The 19,400-nt window shown below is 56.6% G+C and overlaps 9 protein-coding genes across 9 annotated transcripts; 4 read left to right on the top strand and 5 right to left on the bottom strand.

Moving 5' to 3' along the window:
- Nucleotides 1-1,428: 1,428 nt before the first annotated feature.
- On the top strand, nucleotides 1,429-3,902 carry BKA78DRAFT_258375 (fungal-specific transcription factor domain-containing protein; the record flags this gene model as incomplete). Its single annotated transcript, XM_066885276.1, has 3 exons — nucleotides 1,429-1,814; nucleotides 1,835-3,021; nucleotides 3,088-3,902. 3 exons carry the CDS (start codon nucleotides 1,429-1,431, stop codon nucleotides 3,900-3,902), a joined length of 2,388 nt encoding a protein of 795 aa, XP_066739274.1.
- Nucleotides 3,903-4,891: 989 nt separating this feature from the next.
- On the top strand, nucleotides 4,892-6,154 carry BKA78DRAFT_53749 (uncharacterized protein). Its single transcript, XM_066893340.1, has one exon. It carries the CDS (start codon nucleotides 5,134-5,136, stop codon nucleotides 6,001-6,003), a length of 870 nt encoding a protein of 289 aa, XP_066739273.1. The 5' UTR covers nucleotides 4,892-5,133; the 3' UTR covers nucleotides 6,004-6,154.
- Nucleotides 6,066-7,792, bottom strand: BKA78DRAFT_53707 (COPII-coated vesicle membrane protein Erv46). The gene is made up of 4 exons (XM_066893338.1): nucleotides 7,445-7,792; nucleotides 7,197-7,377; nucleotides 6,355-7,138; nucleotides 6,066-6,295 (listed from the first exon to the last, which is right to left on the bottom strand). Exons 1-4 carry the CDS (start codon nucleotides 7,635-7,637, stop codon nucleotides 6,128-6,130), a joined length of 1,326 nt encoding a protein of 441 aa, XP_066739272.1. The 5' UTR covers nucleotides 7,638-7,792; the 3' UTR covers nucleotides 6,066-6,127.
- Nucleotides 7,793-8,347: 555 nt separating this feature from the next.
- Nucleotides 8,348-11,183, bottom strand: BKA78DRAFT_53705 (sulfate permease). The gene is made up of 3 exons (XM_066893337.1): nucleotides 10,779-11,183; nucleotides 10,586-10,731; nucleotides 8,348-10,535 (listed from the first exon to the last, which is right to left on the bottom strand). Exons 1-3 carry the CDS (start codon nucleotides 11,062-11,064, stop codon nucleotides 8,466-8,468), a joined length of 2,502 nt encoding a protein of 833 aa, XP_066739271.1. The 5' UTR covers nucleotides 11,065-11,183; the 3' UTR covers nucleotides 8,348-8,465.
- Nucleotides 11,184-12,548: 1,365 nt separating this feature from the next.
- Nucleotides 12,549-13,677, top strand: BKA78DRAFT_258694 (rab-GTPase-TBC domain-containing protein; the record flags this gene model as incomplete). Its single annotated transcript, XM_066885303.1, has 3 exons — nucleotides 12,549-12,668; nucleotides 12,745-13,496; nucleotides 13,554-13,677. 3 exons carry the CDS (start codon nucleotides 12,549-12,551, stop codon nucleotides 13,675-13,677), a joined length of 996 nt encoding a protein of 331 aa, XP_066739270.1.
- A 950-nt stretch (nucleotides 13,678-14,627) lies between these two features.
- Nucleotides 14,628-15,611, bottom strand: BKA78DRAFT_242542 (ankyrin repeat-containing domain protein; the record flags this gene model as incomplete). Its single annotated transcript, XM_066883934.1, has 1 exon — nucleotides 14,628-15,611. A coding segment is annotated over one exon (984 nt), but the record flags the coding sequence as incomplete, so codon positions are not given.
- Nucleotides 15,612-15,965: 354 nt separating this feature from the next.
- BKA78DRAFT_53716 (uncharacterized protein) lies at nucleotides 15,966-16,786 on the top strand. Its single transcript, XM_066893339.1, has one exon. The coding sequence runs from the start codon at nucleotides 16,109-16,111 to the stop codon at nucleotides 16,568-16,570; it is 462 nt and encodes a 153-aa protein (XP_066739268.1). The 5' UTR covers nucleotides 15,966-16,108; the 3' UTR covers nucleotides 16,571-16,786.
- Nucleotide 16,787: 1 nt separating this feature from the next.
- Nucleotides 16,788-17,901, bottom strand: BKA78DRAFT_53698 (uncharacterized protein). Its single transcript, XM_066893336.1, has one exon. It carries the CDS (start codon nucleotides 17,804-17,806, stop codon nucleotides 17,096-17,098), a length of 711 nt encoding a protein of 236 aa, XP_066739267.1. The 5' UTR covers nucleotides 17,807-17,901; the 3' UTR covers nucleotides 16,788-17,095.
- Nucleotides 17,902-18,132: 231 nt separating this feature from the next.
- On the bottom strand, nucleotides 18,133-19,377 carry BKA78DRAFT_326995 (translation initiation factor SUI1). The gene is made up of 4 exons (XM_066889478.1): nucleotides 19,270-19,377; nucleotides 19,183-19,202; nucleotides 19,031-19,118; nucleotides 18,133-18,953 (listed from the first exon to the last, which is right to left on the bottom strand). Exons 1-4 carry the CDS (start codon nucleotides 19,325-19,327, stop codon nucleotides 18,541-18,543), a joined length of 579 nt encoding a protein of 192 aa, XP_066739266.1. The 5' UTR covers nucleotides 19,328-19,377; the 3' UTR covers nucleotides 18,133-18,540.
- Nucleotides 19,378-19,400: the final 23 nt, after the last annotated feature.

The following is a 19,400-nucleotide window of genomic DNA, read 5'->3' as shown; positions in this document are numbered from 1 at the left end:
TGTGGTCGAGGTGGTTTAGGGACGCCGGCTTGATCGGTGTGATTCGCGTTTCATCACGCGGCAGTTGTTTGTCCGCCTGCAGTCTGCCTGCAGCTCAGCGGCTCTTTCGTATCAGACCGTTGGTGGCTGAATCACGACGCCACAGACGACATGACGAGTGAGGAAGGTGGTCGCGTCTTGATCGCGAAGCGCGTTGTACATGAAAGAGATGAACGGGTATAAAGTGCACGCGACTGGCGGGTGGAACGGACAAACAAGCGGCTGGGACCGGGACGATCGGGAGTCGAGTTAGGTAATCATCAGGAAATGGGTTTGGTCAAGCAGATTGCCAAGGTGAGGGAGAGGGCGCGTATCTTTTCTAGAAAGCGGACGAGGCGCAGGGGCAGGCGCGCCATGGCGCATGCAGTGTTACCCAATTGCGGAATTCAAGAGCAAAGAATTAGCTAATGGGAGCTCGGGTCGTGCCAACAGCGCGAGATGGAGTTGGAGACCTGGTGAGGATCCGACGGCGAGAAGGGCGTGAGAGGAGACAATGGCCATGTCGACTCGAAAGGGTAAGCATACGATGGAGATGAAAGTCACGTGAAGGCGCGGATGGACCTCGGGAGGGCAGAAATGATGACGGGGCAGAAGCGGAGGAGAAAGGGTTACGTCAAAAAAGGTGAGCGGTGTCGTCTGTGAGTAATAGGCGATGTAATGGAGAGAGCGAGCGTGGCCAATGGACGCTGTCTGATAAGGCAGGAACAGAGGGCTTGGGCTGTGGTTCAAGAGAATATCTAGTACGTAACCGTGACCAAGCCCACGCCAAGGCTGCCCATTATTACACTAAACCCATCTCTTATCTATAACTTAACATCTACCACTTCAGAAACGCTGCAAAACACCACCAGACGTCCATCATCACCACCCGCGCCGCTCTCTTGGCTCTCCTGCCAGCAAAGCAAAGCAACGCACAGCAGCAGCAGAAGCATCTTGTTGCTTACCCCTGCTTGCTCGCGCCGCTTTGCATTATTCTTTCTCAATGACGGAACGCACCATCCACTTTCTCATCTTCCTCTCCCACGGCCCTTGAGCATTGCAGACCAGGTGGTGGTTGGCTTGTCTGCGTTGGCAGTGCTCTCGCGGCATCCCTACCTCTTTGGATACACCCACCTCATCGCGATAAGCCCGTTTAGATACTCCTACCAGACGCTCCTCCACTCCACACGCGACCCCAACTTTGAACCCAATCCGAACCCCCAGACCTTGTCCGTCGAGATCCCTTATCAGCCCGGGCGGCCTGATCAACTCACGTCACTGGTTAACCACTGGTTCGCAGCCCGCCAGACCCTCGACCCTTTCAGCGGGCACTAACCAACCTGCATCCACAGGTCCACCCGCCAGATCTGTCTATCAGGTAGGAGCTTGGTCATCTCCGCCACAAACGACATGTCGACGGCCGTAGCTATACAGCCCGCCATGCCTCGATCAGACCTTGTGCCTATAGCTGCCGCCCGTCCCAAATCAAAACCTGCCATGCTCGGCAAAGAGAACGTGTTCCCTCTAAAGCCGCACTCGTCTCAAGCCCAAATCACTCCTGCCGTCCGCTCGCGCCGTGAGAGACCCTGTGACGCCTGCCGCCGCCGCAAGAGCCGCTGCGTCATCCACGACGGCGCCCTGCTGTGTGTCTTGTGCGAGTTCCACAAGCAGGACTGCACCTTTGTCCAGAGCCCACTGCCCCGGAAGCGAAAGATCAACCAGGAACCCCAAAAGGAGGAAGGGTCCAAGAAAAGGTACCGACAAAGAACCTACCCTGCCCCCACTCGTCCTGCGTGGTACTGACTCTCGTCGACAGGTCGGTTGATAGGGAGCTGTCCAGACAACCTCCAACACCACTCCAACGCTCCCCCAGGACGAGGTTCTCGCCGCACACCCCCCAGGTCAGGGACACGACCGGCCACACTCTGCAAGAAACCCTTGGTCTCCAACGAAAGCAGCACAGCCGCTACATTGGTCCAACCACTCCTCTCGATCCGCTTCTCATCAGCCTCGCCCAGTTCGACCACCGCAACGAAAGCACCATTGACCTCGGTGTGTTGCGCAAGGTTGACAGCCATGAACATTTCATCATGCTGCCGGACGAAAACACCCAAGACTATGACCACGAGACCGAAGCCCTGAACGCCGTCGAGGCTGTCGTGGCCCCCCACGGCTCGACCTTGATGGACATTTACTTCAGCACTGTCCACCCCAGCTTTCCCGTCATCCAAAAAAGCTTGTTCATGCAGCGCCATCGGGATGCCGATCGTCAAATCTCTCCGCCGCTCTTGGCCGGCATCTACATCTTGGCATTGCAGTGGTGGTCACACGACTCGAGACTGGCCTCGCTTCCAAAACCTGACGTAGCCAGACTAGAGGCCATGGCGTACCAGCGGATGCCCAAGGCCATGGATCGGCCAAAGCTGTCCACCATCCAAGCCGGTCTGTTGCTCCTCCAGCGCCCAGACTCGGATGCATGGAGCTTGACCACTCAATTGGTCGCCATTGGACAGGAGTTGGGTCTGCATCTGGACTGCACCAACTGGTCTATTCCTCTCTGGGAACGTGGACTGCGAAAACGCATCGCCTGGGCACTGTACATGCAAGACAAGTGGAGCTCATTGATCCATGGCAGGCCATCTCACATCTTTAATGCCGACTGGGCAGTGGAGCCATTGACAGACGAGGACTTTTGCGAAGAGGGGGCTTCGTTGACGGGCGAAGTTCTCAGGGCAGGGGGCGAAGATGAGGCTGCCGAGGATGAAAAGGGGGCGTATGTGTATGCGCAGATGATTACCCTGACGGCCATCATGGCCGAAGTCATGGACACGTTTTACACGCAAACGGCCATCCAAGACTTTCGAGCTGCCGGCAAGAACTCGACGCGCCTCATTCTGGAGCGCGCCAAGCCGGTGCAGATCAAGCTGAAGGAGTGGTTCGCGAGACTGCCGCCGTCGACACGCATCGACAGCCAGAGCAGCTCGCGTTCCTCGACCAACACTGGTAATACCACCCCGCCGCCTCTGACAGACTCGTTTCGTGGCATCTTTCCCGCTAAACCGCCCGCAGCAACCGGCGCCTTGCACCTGGCTTACTTTGCGACTGAAATCACGCTGCACCGACGCATCGTGCAGTCGCTCGACCCCGACGCTTCGGATCCGTACCTCCTTTTCATCTGTCGTTCGGCGGCCAAGACGCGTCTCATCTCGGCCATGGACTTTGTCAACCGGCTGACTCCAGCGCACCTGCAGAGCTTTTGGTACTTTGCGTCCAAGATCAACTTTACGCTGATTGGAACTTTTGGATCTTTACTCTGGGCGACGGCGCCGGGCAAGGAGGAGGCTGACTTTTACCGTACGCGCCTGCGTGAGTATCGCTGGACGCTGAGCGTCAGCGCGTCTCAGGCGTCGTGGCTTCAGTACGCCATCCGCGTGCTCGATTCCAGTCGGGAGATGCTCAAGGGGGTCGACGAAAAGCCGCGTCTGGCGGACCAGCTTCCCCAACAACCGCACCGCGACCAGCCATTTTCCGTGTCCGACTCTGGCGTCCCGTCGTGGAAGGCTGGCTTGTCCTCGATGTCCGGCCTCAGCCATAGCGGTTTCCAATCCGCGGCCTCCTCGTCCTCTGGACACCCCTATTCCCGCTACACCCACAACCCCTTGCACTCGCACCATGCGTCTGCATCGGCGTCGATAGACATTGACCCCGACGACGACGGCATGCTCCTGATGAGTGAAGGCGAAGGCGAGGCTGAAGACGCCAGCGACGTCGAAATCGACGGTGAAATGGACGCGGAGGACTATGACCACGACGTCGAAGTGGATGCAGCAGACGCCGACGCTGACGAGCGCGGCGGCCTCAAGACGCCCATCAGCTCGGCGTGACAATTACTGCGGCGGCCGGTCCAAGTTCCTGGCGACTGTGGACCGCCTAGTCCGCCGGCGACAAGCGAGACAGGAACGGATGGTGAGGTCGTTGTCGAGGCCGAAGCTGAAGAGGAGGACGATGAAGAAGAAGGCGACCTCTGGGGCGATGAGATTTCTGCACCGCTTGGTTCGGGCTTGACTGGCCGCGTGCGCGAGGTCAGCGAGGAGAGTTTCTGGTCGGTTTGTTAGACGCCATTTTTAACGTTGGAGACCCCAAGTTCGATTGAGAGCGAGACATGCCAGAAGAGTAGCGCATTTTGGAGGACGAGCAAGCATTTGGAAAGCGACGAAGAAGCACGGGAAAGGAAGGGAGGGGAGCGCAAAGAGAGAAGGGGACGGGAAGCGGCGGCGTTGACACTGCGGTGTCTGCGTTACTTATCTACCTACCTTCGACCATGCCATCCATCTACCTACCTTACCTACCTTTACATGACGGACCTGCTTCGCTTTGTATGTATTATGTATACGACATGAATATCTCTTTAGACTTTGCCTTTGCGCCCATAGGTTGTGTGATTGCAATTGGTATAAGAGAATTAATAGGTGAGGTGGAAGCAAAGAGTTGAGTGGATGAGACAGACAAAGTAGGGAGGGAGGTTGACTATACTGGGAGACGAGTGAAGAAACGCGGCGGAACCTCCTCCTTACCTACTAGCCTGCCTTTCTCGCTCATCCTCACTTTTCTTCTTACCTTTGCCTTCCGCGTTCCACTCACTTCTCGCTGCTTTGCTCTTGGGTTGGATACTCACTCCTCCGCCTGCATCTCGAGCCCATCATCTCCATCCATCCCAACCTATAAACAGGTAGCTGGATACACACACAAAAGACGCAATTGCGTGCACCCTAGCTTCGGTATGCGCAGTCGGCTGGCTTGGCTGGTCTTGTTTAAAGAGGACAGCAGGAAAAACGCGGTACCGGATCAATCGATACGGCAAAAAGTATGACGAAAAAAAAAAAAAAAAAAATGAGAGATGGATAGAGAATGAGGAAATGGGGAGAAAAAGGAACAAAAGAAGAGATCAAGAGACAAGGACACTTGAGGAGAACTGCAAGAAAACGAAGCCAGTCAGCCAGCCAAGCCACCTTGACCCACTCTCTTACAGGCACAGTCTAGAGAAGCAAAAGAGCGTAGCAGCAGCAATGGATGGGCAGTGAGTGGGGATAAGGAACAAAACGTTGACGACGCGAGATGTTGGATGTATGTATGGTTGGCCAGGCGAGTGAGCACCAAGCACGCACGCATGGCGTCAGAGCACCTCACCCACCACCACCTCTTCCCCCTTCCCCTCGTTACCACGCTTCCACCTCAACCTCGTGTTGTTCAGCTCCTCGGCACATCAGAGTTGGCGGGTTGACGCAACCCAACGAAGCTACACAAGGAACCAGATGGGCGGATCGACGGCCGACTGACTCCATGTATTGCTTACATGGCGTGCGTCGTCTGCGTTGCATCCAGAACACGGAGACGGCCGACTTGGCTGCGATTGCTTTTTCTGACGCCATTATTGCTTGCTTGCTCGCTCGCACATTCAATGCGAATGTGGATGGATGCTTTCAGACATTGCATGATGGGATGACGCGCTGGCTTGGACACTCGGGTTGGCACGAGGCGCGCGAGAAGAGCATGGCTACTTGGGCGCGATGGGCAAAAAATGGGAGACCACTAGAGGGCAACGCAGCGAGAACTCCACAGGAAAAGGCCGATGAAAATGAAATGGCAGAAGAGGAAGTTTCGACTGCTTCTTCTCTGCTATATACAAACAAACCATTGGGCCAAAGTAGATACAAAGACTCGACCCAAGACAAAACGCCTACGTACGCCCCCTTCTTGCAGATTTCTTTCATCTTTTGCTGCTCCCACTTTCCCTGGGCGCATCCCTTCTGCTGCCCGAGATCTCCCCTCCTGATTCTCGAGTCTCCGTGGAAAGTAGGTATTGCACAACACGCCTCGATGCTCGTCCTCAACTCACGCTCAACGCGACATGGCCGTGGGGTCGACGGTCGACTCCAAAAATCTTGCCTGTCCTTTTCTCACTCCGTCCTCAAATTTCTTGATTGACCAATACGTACTTGTGAAATTTCTTTTCGTTTTTCTACAACTCTACAAGAGGCGGCCGCTGCCGCCCCGCCATTCATATGCATCCAACAGCTCAAACGCAACGACAACGACGGCATTGTTCCACTCAACCCGTGTGCAGCTTCTTCAGCCGCGAGCCGCCCTCGTACAGCGCGCGGTCGACGGCTGCGGCGACGGTGAGCGTGCCGCCAATGACGGCGCACACGCCCACCAGGAAGGCGGAGAAGCTCTTGGCGCGGGCTTCGCGGTTGATGACCTTCATGGGGGAGATGTCCTGCGAGTGCGTTAGTTGCGTTCGTTTGGACGTGCAAGGGTAGACAAGAGGTAGCCTACGTATGAGAAAAAGACACCCGGGATACCACCGCGAGCGTGCAGTCTGTCCTTGTGGCCCTCGCCGTCAGAACCGCCCGTCAAGCTGCGCTTGTGGCTCGTGACGCTGTACTGATGCGTCTCGATGCTGCCCTCGCCGCCGAGGCCATAGCTGCCAATGGGCAGGCTGTTGCCGTCAGGCAAGAGACCCGAAAGACCCGTCTTCTCGGCGCGCGACTCCCAGCCCAGCGGCAGGTAGGCGGTGCTGACGACCTTGACAAAGTACATGTAGTTAAAAGCCTTTTCGTCGGTGCGCTGCTCCGTCTCGTCGAGGGGGTTGACGTGGTGGTTGGTCCACAGACTGGACGCGCTCTTGCCCGACGCCTCGAGTTTGGCCACCACGTCGTCCGGCAGCTGGGGCCCGAAGCGCAGCGAGTGGATCTTGTGGCTGAAGCTGTGGCCGAATTCGTCCTTGAAGTAGTTTTCGAGGTCGTGGACGTGCATGTTGCCGGTGCTGAAGCTCTTGCCCGGGGCAAAGTGGAAGTTGCCCACGACCTTGTTGACCCGGATGCCGCCTTCGATGCGGCAGCCTTCCTTGCGCTGGGCGTCGAGCTTCTCCGCGTAGTGTTCGCGCTCGCACTGTTCAACATTCTCGCCGCGTCCAAACGACCATGAGATGCTGGCGTAGGCGTCGCGGACCTCGTCGCACGTGTTACAGCAGCCGGGCTTAATGGCGTTGGTGGGAGAGGGGGCGCCGTAGCATTCGCCGCAGTAATCGGGGTCCATATGGGAGGCTTCCTCGGAGTGGCTGTCGATTTTGGTCAACCCTGGGCTCTCTTTGACTGCTAGAAGTGGGGAGGCCTTACAGATCCAGCGCCTTGCTCTCCAGAACGCGGCTGCCCTCGTTTTCGGGCGACAGCCTGACCTTGTTGACTCCGTGCATGACGCCCGTCTGGATTTCGCCAGACACGTCCATGACGTCCAAAGTGAGCAGCTCGCAAGGTACGCGCGGGAACGAAATGTTCATATGAATCTCCATCTTCTCGCCTGCAGCATTGTCCGTCAGTCCAATTGCCTCCTTGTCTCCGTCAATTGACGCGTGCTTGTAACCCACCTCTGCCCTTGTCCACAATCAGCTCCGGCTTGACCTGGATCCGCCGGTAGTCTGCCCACTCGCCCCACACGAGCCACAGAATCATGAGCACGCTGGTGATGGTAATCAGCCCGCCCGACGTCGTGCGCACGCGCGCATCCTCAACCGTCTTTGTAAAGGCATCTAGCCGCGTGAAGCGCGACTTGGCCGGCATGGTGTGCGTGAGTTCGGGGGTGCCGTGGAGGCGCGGGGTAGTATCGAAGTCGTCGTGATGCAGGAGGTCGGGATGTGGTTTCGCCGGGGATGGGCGGGGTGGGACTAATGGACCCTTGGATCAGGCGCGGCTGGTCTGCGTGCGTGTGGTTTCGAACGAGTGGTGTGGCAATGAGATATGGTCGAAGTGGTTTGGTCGGGATTGGATAGGTGTGAACCAGAGCTTCGTGCCTCGAGTGCTGCCTGTACTCAACTGCCAATCGGCTAATTATAGAATTACAGAGGGTATCGAGGGAGAGGACAGGCGCCGTGATGCATGCAGCAGGCAGACCAAGAGTGAAGGGTATGGCGGACGCAAGGAGGTTGGCGGAAGGTCGAGGGACGACGAGTAAAATGTTCGGTTGTTTGATAAAGGCCACCTTACGTATACGCGTAGGTGGTGGTCTGGTCTGGGTTGCAGCTCCGCTCGGCCCGCACAATGCTGCAGCTCTCAGCGGCCGCAACCGAATGATGGCACTTTGCCCCTTTTGGTCCTGTCGCCGCAGCTGCTCATGTTTGATCCCCGTCACAAGTGTTTCAAACTCACGTTGTTGAAGAAATTATTGAACAAAGACGACGAAGCTGATTCATTCCTCTATCTCTAACCCAAAGCGCTCAGATATCCATCCGTCCAAAGCGAATCATGCGCTCATCATGAGACAAATGCAGAGCCCCCACCCCCAAAGAGAACAGCAAACCCAACCACTGCTGTACAATGTGGATATAATATGGTCATAAGATGCAATAGGCGTCATGAAGATTAAAAAAAGAAAGATCAATGCGGCACCAATTAGTCCGAGGGCTTGTTGATGGCGCCGTAGCCCGGCTGATGTATCCGTCTCCTCTCGACGTTTTGGACTGCCGAAATCAGCGCGCTGGTGAGGTCGACGTGGAAGAGTGGCCTATTGACGCCGGCAACCAGCACCCGCTTCTGCTCGCGACCCAACACGGTCGTCTTGTTGTAGTTCTTGTCGATGCTGTCCTGGCCTTCCTCGTCCGACGAGGTCCGAGGATCTGTCGAAATCTCGTGTTCCTCGTCTCCGCGGCGGCTGGCAATGGTCCTCTCTTCCTCGACATGCGCCGCGTTGGCCGCGCTGTCGGAGCCTCCAATTTCCGCCACACTGAAGATGGGCTTCCAGTGGCCGTACGACTCTCCAGACTGCAAATCAGGCGTGGGGTATCCAAAGCCGGCCGATGCGAGAGCACGCTTTGTCCACCGGTTGTTTATGCAAGCAAAGTGCCACTCTACAGTCTCGGGCGAAGCGTAACGATCGAGCTGGTTGCGCACGTCGATGAGGTGCTGCACTGACGTAATGTCGACGTTGTTGACAGACGAGAAATCCAGGATAATAGCCTTGAGGGTGGGTCGGCTGTCCGCTTCGAATTCTTTGCCGCGACGCGGACCCGGGTCGTTCCAGGGGCGGTCTCCGGGTCTGCCGTACGCCTGAGGGTTGGTGCGCTGGGTCTCCTTGAAAATGACCTCAACCATGTAGTCCAAGTAGTGGTTCGCGTTCGGGTAGTTGAAGCCCTCGCTGAAGCGGTAGATGAAGATTCCTGGTGCGGGCGACTGAACATTCAAGTCTGGGTTGGATCCGTCGTGGTGGTCGATGGGAAGGAAGATCTCGCGGGTCGAGTCTTCGTTGTTCTCGCTCTGCCTCGAGCCTTGCTTGAGCATGTCCTCAATGGACTTGGACTTTTGCTCGCCGTTGAGCAGTTGCTCGCCCTCGATGGACTTGACCTTGACTCTGCCCAGGAAACGACCACGAGCCTTGAACACGCGGAAGAGGAGCATTGCGGCCGAAACACAGATTGTCGTGTAGATGCCGTTCTCGATGGAGCTGAAGATGGTGACAAAGACACCGGCGAAGAAGATGGGAACCTCGAGGGGCGAAATCCTCCAGAAGCGGTAGACAGTGTCAGGCGGGGTGATGAGGTCCATGACTGCGTGGATAATGACACCGCTGAGCGTGGCATTGGGAATGTAGAAGAAGACGGCAGGCAGCGCATAAATGGCAAGAAGCACGACGATGGCGGTAATGACACCAGCGAAAGGAGTGCGGACACCGGCCTTGGACTTGATGGCAGTACGCGAGAAAGATCCGGTAGAGGCGTAACCGCCAAGGAAAGGACCGAGGAGGTTGGAGACACCAATGGCAACCAGCTCTTGAGAGGGGTCAATGGAGTAGTTGTTGATACGTCCAAACGACTTGGAGATGGAAATGTGCTCAATCAGGAGAACGATGACGGTCGCGGGGAGGTCGGTCGCAAAGAAGGAGCAAATCTCGGAGTTGATGGTCGGCACAGCAGCATGCTGGAAGCCTCGCGGGACGGTTCCGAGGACCTTGAACTTGGGGTCGTCGCGGGAGTGGCGGTTGACGAGCCAGCTGATCATGGTGTAGAGGAGAATGACGAATACGGTCCTCAGAGTGGACATGAAGAAGAAGAGCTTGGACTTGGAAGGGAACCTCTTGGCAAGCGTGGTGCACACAAATCGGATGATGTAGAGCAGGACGAGCGCAGTCAGGCCCATGGCAGCGTTCAAATCGGATCTCCCAAGATGCTTGAGCACGTTGATGACGACCTTGTAGGTGGTGTCACGCGAAGAGAAGCCAGTGATGCCCATCATGCCAGGAACCTGACCGACGGCAATGTTGAGTGCGCAGCCCGTCATAAAAGCGGAGACGGCGGTGAGCGAAATGAAGTCGACGAGCCATCCGAGGCGGGCCAGTCCGAGGAAGCAGACGATGCCACCAGCAACGACTGCCAGTGCGGATGCAATCTGATGGCCTTCGTATTGGGGGAGTTCGGTGGCAGCGCGCGCGACAATGTCTCCAGTGACGGTGGACATGACAGCGACGGGCTACATCATCTCGTCAGCGCTAGTCGATTGTTGGGGAAGAGCAAACGTACACCAATAGTAATATCCTTGGAAGTAGCAAAGAACCAGTAAACCAAGACACCCATGAATGACGAGTACAGTCCGTAGTAGACTTCGAGGTTTGCGAGCTTAGCGTAAGCCATGCCTTGGGGAACGACGACAGCGCCGACGGTGATACCTGAAGCTGTCAGATTTGGCCACGAGGAAGTGGTTTGAGATGCTTACCGGCAACCAGGTCTCCGTAAAGCCATTGCAGGTTGTAGTGAGTGATCCAAGTCAAAAAGGGAAACAAGCGCTTGAAGTACTGTCCAACATCGCGGCCCGAGGGAAAGATGCTTCGAAACCACTCTGCGACGGTGGGTTCTGTTTCGATGAAGGTATCGGCGCTGGCGACGGAGAAGACAGACTCGCCGCGGGTGACCTTGTCGTTTGCAGTAGCAGTCTCGTCGAGCTGTATGCCGAGAATCTTAGCAAGGCCGTGGCCGACCTTGCTGGCGGCGGGAGGCGCCATGAGCAGAAGCTTGGTGATACAACGTAAAGCTTGGACTTGGGATAGTGTGCGACGGGACCAGAGAGTCGGAAAGGAGAGCAGGGATCTCGATATGGATCTCTGGCGGGAGGCCGGGCGTATTTACAGGCGGACAGGTGGGCTCGACGGCGGAAAATGGTGATCTCAGGAAACAGATGTTGGGGGGTTCAGGGTTCTGGACCAGCCAAAGGCGATTACCGGATCTGTACGAGGGTATGGGATGGTAGTGCCAGCCTTGCCAATCCGCAGCCACCGTCTTGGGACCAAGGCGCCGAAAAGAAGCTTAAGAGGATGCTTGGATGGTGTGGAGAGATGCAACCGGGGTTGGGACAGGGTCTGGCGTGGTTGTGTCAGAGGAGGGCGGTATTGCGTGACAAGCCTCTGGGAAGAAGCAAGAGGAGATAAGTAGGAGGAGAGGGGGGTGGTGTATGGAGAGTTGACATTTGAGCAAGAGAGTGGCGCTGACTAACGGGGGAAGGACACATAGTGGAGAGGGTCCAATTAAGCTGGGAATGGTTTTGGTGGAGAGACGAGTCTAGGTAGTAGATTTGAGAAGGATGCACAAGTGCACGGGTCAGGTTGACGTTGGATTGTCCTCTTGCAGGGTTGACGATGGATCCGCCGTGGTGGGCAGCCCGCGCCTGTCCAATGGCCGGTCGAGAGTCTTGCGTGCTCGGCGACACTGATGTCGTCTTGCAAGAGTGCGGCGGACCCGCAAGCCGGGCGCGCGGAGGCTGATGCTTGGCTTGAAGACGACATTCTCGTCATCAATTGTTCGTCTCGATTTTCTTTATTTTCTTTGTTTCTTTTGTTTGTTCTTGAAAAGACGGCATCGTTGCGTGCAGCGGGCGGCGCTAGGCAGGTATCCCGCTGGAGCCAATTCACACCGGTGCAGGCGACCAGCGACCTTGGGTACTATCAATGTGCTCGGGGGTGCTGCGGTCTGCGGACTTTGGGACATGCAGACTTGCGGTGTTGAAATTGGAGAGGTCCAGGGATGACGTTGCTCGCCCCTAAACGCGTGTCCGCCGTGCGCCCCTTGGCTCTCGCTTGCAAGAGTTGGCCGGCCAAGAGGCAAAAAAAATCGAGAGAGAGGCGACGACGCTGTTTCGCGTCGCAGCAGGGCCTCCAGGTCTGTTGCAACCCGAGCTTGGCGGGTCGCGTCTCATCGAGGCCTGGCCTGATGTCCATCTGATCCCACGTGCAGTCGGCGACGTCGACAATGGTGATGTGGTCTTTGACTTTCTCGCGGGCGGTCAGCAGCTTCTCCCAACTCGCGCCAAGGCTAGCGCGCTCCTTCCAAGGAACTCCCAAGCTCCACGCTCCCGCTCCCCGCCCCCCGGCTCTCTGGTTCCCGCCCACAACACTCGAATGCGCCCAAACACCCGCGCGCGCGTCAGTGACATCTCCACACCTCTCCCAGCGCGTCCTCCCTCTGCATTGCCCTCCGCCATCTCGCCGTCATCATGACCAACCTCGACAGGTTTCTGCTCGAGGGCCCTCCCGATGGCAACATTCAACAGGGCCTCAAGGATCTGCGCTTCCACATTCTCGACTGCGGAATTCCATCCAACCCCGATGGCATGGTGCGTTCTGCGTCCAACCTCCTGCTGCCGTCCACTTTTCTCACAAACACCGCTCCTCCAACTGACCACCCAACAGTCCGAGCTGCGCATCTACATCTGGCTGATCCTGCTCAACGCCGAGCCCGTCCGCGCCGAAGCATACCTGGACCTCGTCCGCAACGGTGCTTCCCCAGCCTACACCAAGATAAGCAACGACACCTTTCGCACGCTGGCCACCGACCCGCTCTTTCGCAAAAAAGTAAAGGAACCTCCCTTGGTCCGCGTCCTCAACGCCGTCGCATGGAAACTGCACGACGCCCACGAGGCCCGCGTCAACGGCTGGCAGTCGCCCCCGACCCTCTCTGACGACCAGCCATTCCGCTCCCGCAGCTCCCTCACCGGCACCACTGCCACCGAAGGCTCCCAGTCCCAAGCCGGCGACCAGGCCGACCAAGATGGCTACGTCCAAGGAATGAATGTCCTCGCCGCCCCCTTTCTCTACTGCGCTCACAGCGAGGCCGAAGCCTTTGTCGCTTTCCACAAGTTCATCACCGCAGAGTGTCCTGGCTACGTCCGCGGCTCCATGGAAGGCGTGCACAAGGGCCTCGCTCTCGTCGACACGTGCCTCGACATTGTTGATCCCAAGCTGTCCATGTACCTCCGCTCCAAGGGCCTCAAGGCCGAGATCTACGCCTTTGCTTCCCTCCTGACCATGTCTGCTTGCACCCCGCCCCTCCCAGAGGTCCTGCAGCTGTGGGACTTTTTCTTCGCCTATGGCCCGCACTTGAACATTCTCTGCATCGTGGCACAACTTGTCATCATCAGGGACCAGATTCTGGCCAGCCCCAGGTAGGCTTCTTCCGGATCAACCCCCGACTTGACGTCCAAGCTAACCCCTGATGTCAGCCCGAATCAAATATTGCGCTCGCTGTCTCCGTTGCAGGCAAAGAAGATCATCAGCCTCGTTGTTGCCAACGCCTCCAAGATCCCCGAGGATGTCTATCAGCAAATGCTGGATCATGCCAAATGAACGACCCCAAACACCAGATGAAGTAATGACTTATGACACGCTTAATGAGACTGTGGGGTATTCAGGCGGCGTCGATATAAAATACCCAAAGAATCGGATTGGGCGACCCAACCAAAAGGATGAAAAGGCGGTGGAAAAGGCGTTGGATTGCCTGTGCTTCTTTTCTCAGCTTGGACACTTATGCTTTTCTTGTCCGTTGCATCAATGTTGCTGACTCTTTCGTAGGCACGCGCGCTTGTATGACTTTGTAATATGCCTACTGTTTGAACATTTTATTTGGCTTGAGGCCTCCTATTTCTTTTCCGTCCGACAGCAGCCTATGCCGCATGAGACCATTCTGCAGCTTTTCCACTAATAATCAAAACCGCTTTCCTTCAAATTCAAAACTGACTCAAGAAATCTTGGTGGTCACAGAAGCTTCTGCTAGGCGGTGCTTGCCAGTTTCCGTGTTGCCAGGGCACCGGCTCACGTCGCTTAGTCAGGAAATTGTCAGCACCCCATGCTGCTCCTGCCTTTCCTTTCCCACAACCCTCTTCTCTTATGTCTTTTCTTGAGCTTTCAATCTAATCATCGAATAAAACAAAAAGGACAGCTTCGTCTGAACCACAGAAGGATGTCGAGAAGGAGCTTCCTAGCCCGCCTTAGAGTCAACATTTCCACGAAGCCATTGTCTACTCAAACTAGAATCAGTACAAGTGGACCATTCATCATACCGTACGATCAAGAAGCAACAATAGAGAGTGGGTGAGAATTCAAGGATTCTCCTTCAGTGATTACAAGTCTAGTTTCGACGTCATTCAAATACAACACATCCATCCGTCTTCTCCTTACACTGCCGCATCCATCTCCTCCAACCACGTCGCCATCTCCTTGAGGCCATTGTTCATCGCATATCCACGAGGCGAAACGCCCTCCTTGTCCCGCATATTCAAGACGCCGCCATCGCGCGCCAACAGCAGCTCAGCAATCGGCCTGTCGTTCTTCATGACGGCCCAAAAGAAGGCGGTCCTGCTAAAGTCCTCTCGCATGCGTGGGTCGGCCCCGTGGTCGAGGAGGATCTTGACCATTTCAAACTTCTGGAACTGGACGGCTTCGATGAGGGCGGTTTTGGACTGCCAGCTGCGCTGGTTGATGTTGACGCGGGCCTTGTCCAGCAGCAGCAACAGGATGCGCTTGTTGCCGTTGCCGGCGGCGAACAGCAGCGGGTGGAACGCGGAGCCGCGCTGGGCGTCGGCGCCGCGCTCGATGAGATACTCGACCACGTCGGCGTGCTGGCGGCTCACGGCCTCGCCGATGGGCGTGATGTCGTTGAGCTGCGCGCGGTTGATGTCGACGCCCCGCGAGACGAGCAGCTCGACGCAGGCCACGGAGCCGCCGCGCGCGGCAAAGAACAGAGGCGTGTCCTGGTGGGTGCTGAGGGCTCCGGTTGGCGCGCCTGCCTCGACGAGTGCCGCGCATATCTCGGCGTGGCCCGCGTCGGCGGCTTCGTGGAGCGCTGTCCAGTTGTTCGGGCCCATGGCTTCGACGTTGGCACCCCTGGAGAGCAGGCCCCGGACGACGCTGGTGGCGCCCAAGCGGGCAAATTCGCAAAGCGCCGTCCGGCCTTTGGTGTCGCGCGCCTCGGTGGCAGTGCCGTGGAGGAGAAGCCAATGGATCTCGGTATTGGGTTGCGCGTAGAAAAGGGGCGGCTGTCCGTCTTCGTCTTCTATGGATGTAGAGGCGCCGTTGGTGAGCATTGCGCGCACCAGCGCCGTTGAGTTCGTCATCGTCGCATAGTGCAGCGGCGTCCGCATGTAGTTGTCTTCTGCATTCACCGTCGCGCCTTTGCGTATCAGGAAATTGGAGAGCTTCAGGTCGCCTTTCCCTGCGGCAATGTGAAGTGGAGTCTGCCCATCATCATCGCGGTACCGGACCCAAGACGGATTCTCCTCCAGCTCCTCGCGGAGGACGTTGATGTCCCCCTCCACAAAGGCTTCCCATGTCCTGGGGTAGTCGGATAGAAGACCTGGAGCAAGTGTCAGTCAGGCAATGCAAGAGGTTGATGAGAATGTACTCACTGGAAGTCTTGACGGGACGCTGGGTGGCTTGAGAAGTTTCACCCCCGTCGTTCTGAGGGACAGATGCCTTGTGGGCGACGAGGTCGTGGATGCGATCGAGCTCTTGTGAGAGCAAGTCCATCTGCCGCTCAAAAACGGGGACGGTAAGCATGTTGCCCCTATCCTGGGCTACGATGCGGAGAATGTCTGTAAGCTGTTGATCAAACTTCTGGTCGAATGACCTATAGGACAGTCAGTGTCTTCTACTCGACTGATTCCCCCCTGAATTCAACCCTTACCTCATCTCAATCAGCAGCCGGGTGTTTATCCGCGCCTGATACGACTCCAACAGCCTGACCGTCGCATCCAGCTCCTCCTTCTTCCACACCAGCTTGATGGCCTTGGAGACATTCTTGAGCGTCAGCTCCTTCTCGCCCGTCAAGCGCTCCATCTTGACCAGCAGCTTCTGCGCCTCGCCGTTGCAGTCGTCGCACAGGGCCTGCATCTCCTTCTCGCGCCGCCGCCTTCCTACCGCGTTGTCGTCCGAGATGGACCGCGAGAGCTCGGCCGTCGACTTTTTCAGATCCTCGACTATCGCCTGCAGCGACTGCAGCTCCGCCGCCGCCCCGTTTTCCCACATTTCCCGGCTCTTGACCACCACCTTGACCGAGAAGTCGACGACTGTGAAGACGTTGCACGCCAGTCCGAAGCCGCTCATGGGATCCATCGCGCCCATGGTTTGTTTGGGAGAGAAGCCCAAATATTCAAAAGTCTTTTGCTTTGTCGAAATTTCTCGGATATTCCAACCTTCTTCTTGGGCAAATGCCCAGCTTTCCCAAGGCTTGTTCGACGCGTGAGATTCCAAAGCAGACCAGATGACGCGTGTCCGGGAGAACAAAGTGGCAATCAAAAACCGTGCAATGCAAAATCTCGTCAAAGTTGTCAAAAGTTCTTGCACGAAAAGGGGCCGCAGCGGACCTTTCAAGACTTTATGGAAGAGCTTAGCGTGGCTGAGTGCTGCACACAGGCAGAACGGTGAAGATCAGATCTTGACACGGGACACGGAGTTCACCAATGATCAGCGTCCAGGGCCCCTCTGCCCCACGACGAAGTTTTGGCCCCCATCCTCTTCCCGACACCCTCGCCTGCATGCCTATTTCGGTAGGTGTTTGGGGTCTATCAGATATCACTTCGCGGAGGAGGTATCGGCATCGCACAACGACTCGATTTGGACATGTTGCTACCGAGTCTCCTCGTCCACCTGAAATTCTTCCGTGTGCTCGATCTCAATTCTTTCCAATATCAACACCATCCCGGCCTATCGTCCGACCCTACGAGAAAATGAAGCAGTTAAACATTGTACTCCCGCCTGCAAACCCAAGTCAGCTCGGTGCTACCAAAGAAAACACGCAGAAAACCCACCAAAAAAGGTTATAAAACCCAACAACCACCATCGCCAACCTAACCGCCTTCCTCAACCAATACTTGGGTCTGTTCTCCGGCGGTTCCAACACATCTTCAAACTCGATGGCGAGCCAGAAGAACCAGACGTGCAGGCCGGCGATGGCGAGGAAAAGACCCAAGCTGGGTTCGCGGTTCGACAGGTGGAGAATGATGACCACCATCATCCAAAAGCCCAGCGCGAGGGAGAGGGGGGAGTAATGGCCGGCGGCCAGCTTCTTCTCTTCTGGGCGGCGGCGGCGGCGGGCGGCTGGGCCATCGGATGATGGCTTTGTTCTTGCTGGATCCCGCGTGCGTGGAAGACGGCGGGATGTGTCCAGGGCCTGGTCGGGACTGGTTCCTGGGCGCTGTGGACAACAGAGCGGGCGATGCGTTTCGTGCCCGTCGGATGAGGTTATGATGATACAGGGGATGGGCGCGTGAGGACAAGGAGCCTGCCTGGGGATCTCCGACAGATCGATGACATGATCTCCGTAGCTTGGGGGAGGGCCGCGGAAGTCCATCTTGTGGGTAGAAGGTAAGGAGTAGAGAGAGAGGAGAGAGAGTGAACAGTAGAGAGTAGAGGGTGATGAGTAGAGAGTAGAGAGCAGAGAGTAGCGTGATGAGGAAAGTGCGAAGAGTGCGGTTTCCATATGTCTTTTCTAACGTTTGTTGAGGCTCAGGACAGGCTCACATCTCCCTTCACTACCACATCTCCTCGTCCATAGTCTCTCTAATCCTCTCCCCCCAACTCAAGCTCTCCCGCCCACTCCATATTAGAGCTTGGACTCATCGCATCGGATCAAAACCATGTTCGTTGTTGGGAATATCGCAGGTCCTCGTTCAGTGATGTTGTCGGATGGGGTATGACGGAGCTACTATGCATGCCAGAGTGGCTCGCAAAAGGATGATTCCAGAAAATTGCTGCCTTAAAGTCAGCCAGAAAGTGATATGAAGACCCAGTGTGATCTTTCGGTGTGCTGCTGTTTGTTGGGGGATACGCAGCTGCCATTGATTCTCAGATGTCTCCTGGCTTGAGGTGCCTCGACGCTGCGCAGCCCGGCTCATCAATGATCAACACTCTCATCGCACTACATGGATTCTTCAAATTGATGAACAGTCCGATCACCAGGTCTTTTATTTTTTGGTATTCTTCTACTGTTGCTACCACTCGCGACATACGGACCAGAGATGGCGTGGGAGGTAACGGTGTCCTTTGGGGAGGCGCGTCCAGCGTCCACGCTTCGCCACTGTGCTTCTCCTCCCGCCTCTACAAATCCAACCTCAGTCGCTTTGTATTTCGAATTTTCCCAAGGTCGTCTCAATCGCTCTTGCCCATGGCACGTCGCTTCGTATCGTCATTCTCTTTCATCCCAGAATCGCCCCATCAACCCTCGGTCTTCTTCTTCTTCTTGTCCTCCACACACTCGACATTATCCTCGGGAATCTCCTTGTACTTCTCAATCAAAAAGTCGTAGACATCGTCGCTCAGGTCACCCTGGAGGGTAATCTCCTCGCCGCCGGCGGGCAGCTTGGTGACGCTGGCGCCCGTGGCAAACTTCTTGCCGAGATCCTTGGACACCTTTTTGAGGTCCAGGCCGAACGTCTCGAGCCCCGTGATGGCCGTCACGTACTTGCGCTTGTTGCGCTCGATGCGCTTGATGATGACGTGCGATGTCGCGCGCAGCTCTTCGGCCTTTTGCGCTGCGGACTCGGCTTTGGCCGCTTTCTTCTTGGCGTCCTTTTCGGCGCGCTTCTGTGCTTCGAGCGATAGCGAGGAGAGGTTGGCTTCGATCGCGTCTATGTGAGGGAGGGGCTGTTGTCAGTCGCGACTCTTTGTTTTGGGCGGTGGTGGGCTGGGCGCTGCCGCAACGTACCAGCCGAGTAGAGGCGCTGGTGCATGTCCGGGTGGTGGGCTTGTAGCCATTCTTCGCACTTTTGCGTCGTGCCACCGAATTCACAGTACTGTCGCGTTCTTTTGTCAACCGATTCTGCTCTTAGTCACTCCTCGTCTGTGCCTCCTACCTACTTCTGGCGGCAGACTGCAGACTGAATTGTGAGTCGAGTTAGCCCGGTATTTGGCAAAGAGGAATTGGCAAGGTTGAAGTAGACGTACCTCCGCAGTAAATGACCTGCTTGGGCTCGGCCAGCTGCGGTGCTTCGGCTTCGGCCATGGTGTGTTTTGTGTTGGTATGGAGTTGTTTGAAAGGTCGAGGAATGAAGAGGGGCCGCAATGAGCGTCCAAGT

Source organism: Phyllosticta capitalensis, assembly GCF_038381095.1.
Source record: "Phyllosticta capitalensis strain CBS 128856 chromosome Unknown BKA78scaffold_12, whole genome shotgun sequence".
Classification (NCBI taxonomy): Eukaryota; Fungi; Ascomycota; class Dothideomycetes; order Botryosphaeriales; family Phyllostictaceae; genus Phyllosticta; species Phyllosticta capitalensis.
Note: the sequence above shows the minus strand (reverse complement) of the source record. Positions and strands in the feature narration are given on the sequence as shown.

Bases quoted from the DNA above. Each gene is read 5' to 3' on its own strand.
- BKA78DRAFT_53749 (XM_066893340.1), top strand. From the start codon at position 5,134: ATGTTGGATGTATGTATGGTTGGCCAGGCGAGTGAGCACCAAGCACGC.
- BKA78DRAFT_53707 (XM_066893338.1), bottom strand. From the start codon at position 7,637: ATGCCGGCCAAGTCGCGCTTCACGCGGCTAGATGCCTTTACAAAGACG. The intron at 7,378-7,444 runs GTGGGTTACAAG...ACAATGCTGCAG, and splicing joins GATTGTGGACAAGGGCAGAG to GCGAGAAGATGGAGATTCAT. The intron at 7,139-7,196 runs GTAAGGCCTCCC...CAAAATCGACAG, and splicing joins GAGAGCAAGGCGCTGGATCT to CCACTCCGAGGAAGCCTCCC.
- BKA78DRAFT_53705 (XM_066893337.1), bottom strand. From the start codon at position 11,064: ATGGCGCCTCCCGCCGCCAGCAAGGTCGGCCACGGCCTTGCTAAGATT. The intron at 10,732-10,778 runs GTAAGCATCTCA...TGACAGCTTCAG, and splicing joins TTACGGAGACCTGGTTGCCG to GTATCACCGTCGGCGCTGTC. The intron at 10,536-10,585 runs GTACGTTTGCTC...GAGATGATGTAG, and splicing joins CCAAGGATATTACTATTGGT to CCCGTCGCTGTCATGTCCAC.
- BKA78DRAFT_53716 (XM_066893339.1), top strand. From the start codon at position 16,109: ATGGCCTTGGAGACATTCTTGAGCGTCAGCTCCTTCTCGCCCGTCAAG.
- BKA78DRAFT_53698 (XM_066893336.1), bottom strand. From the start codon at position 17,806: ATGGAAACCGCACTCTTCGCACTTTCCTCATCACGCTACTCTCTGCTC.
- BKA78DRAFT_326995 (XM_066889478.1), bottom strand. From the start codon at position 19,327: ATGGCCGAAGCCGAAGCACCGCAGCTGGCCGAGCCCAAGCAGGTCATT. The intron at 19,203-19,269 runs GTACGTCTACTT...CTCACAATTCAG, and splicing joins GCAGGTCATTTACTGCGGAG to TCTGCAGTCTGCCGCCAGAA. The intron at 18,954-19,030 runs GTACGTTGCGGC...TCCCTCACATAG, and splicing joins CCAGCGCCTCTACTCGGCTG to ACGCGATCGAAGCCAACCTC.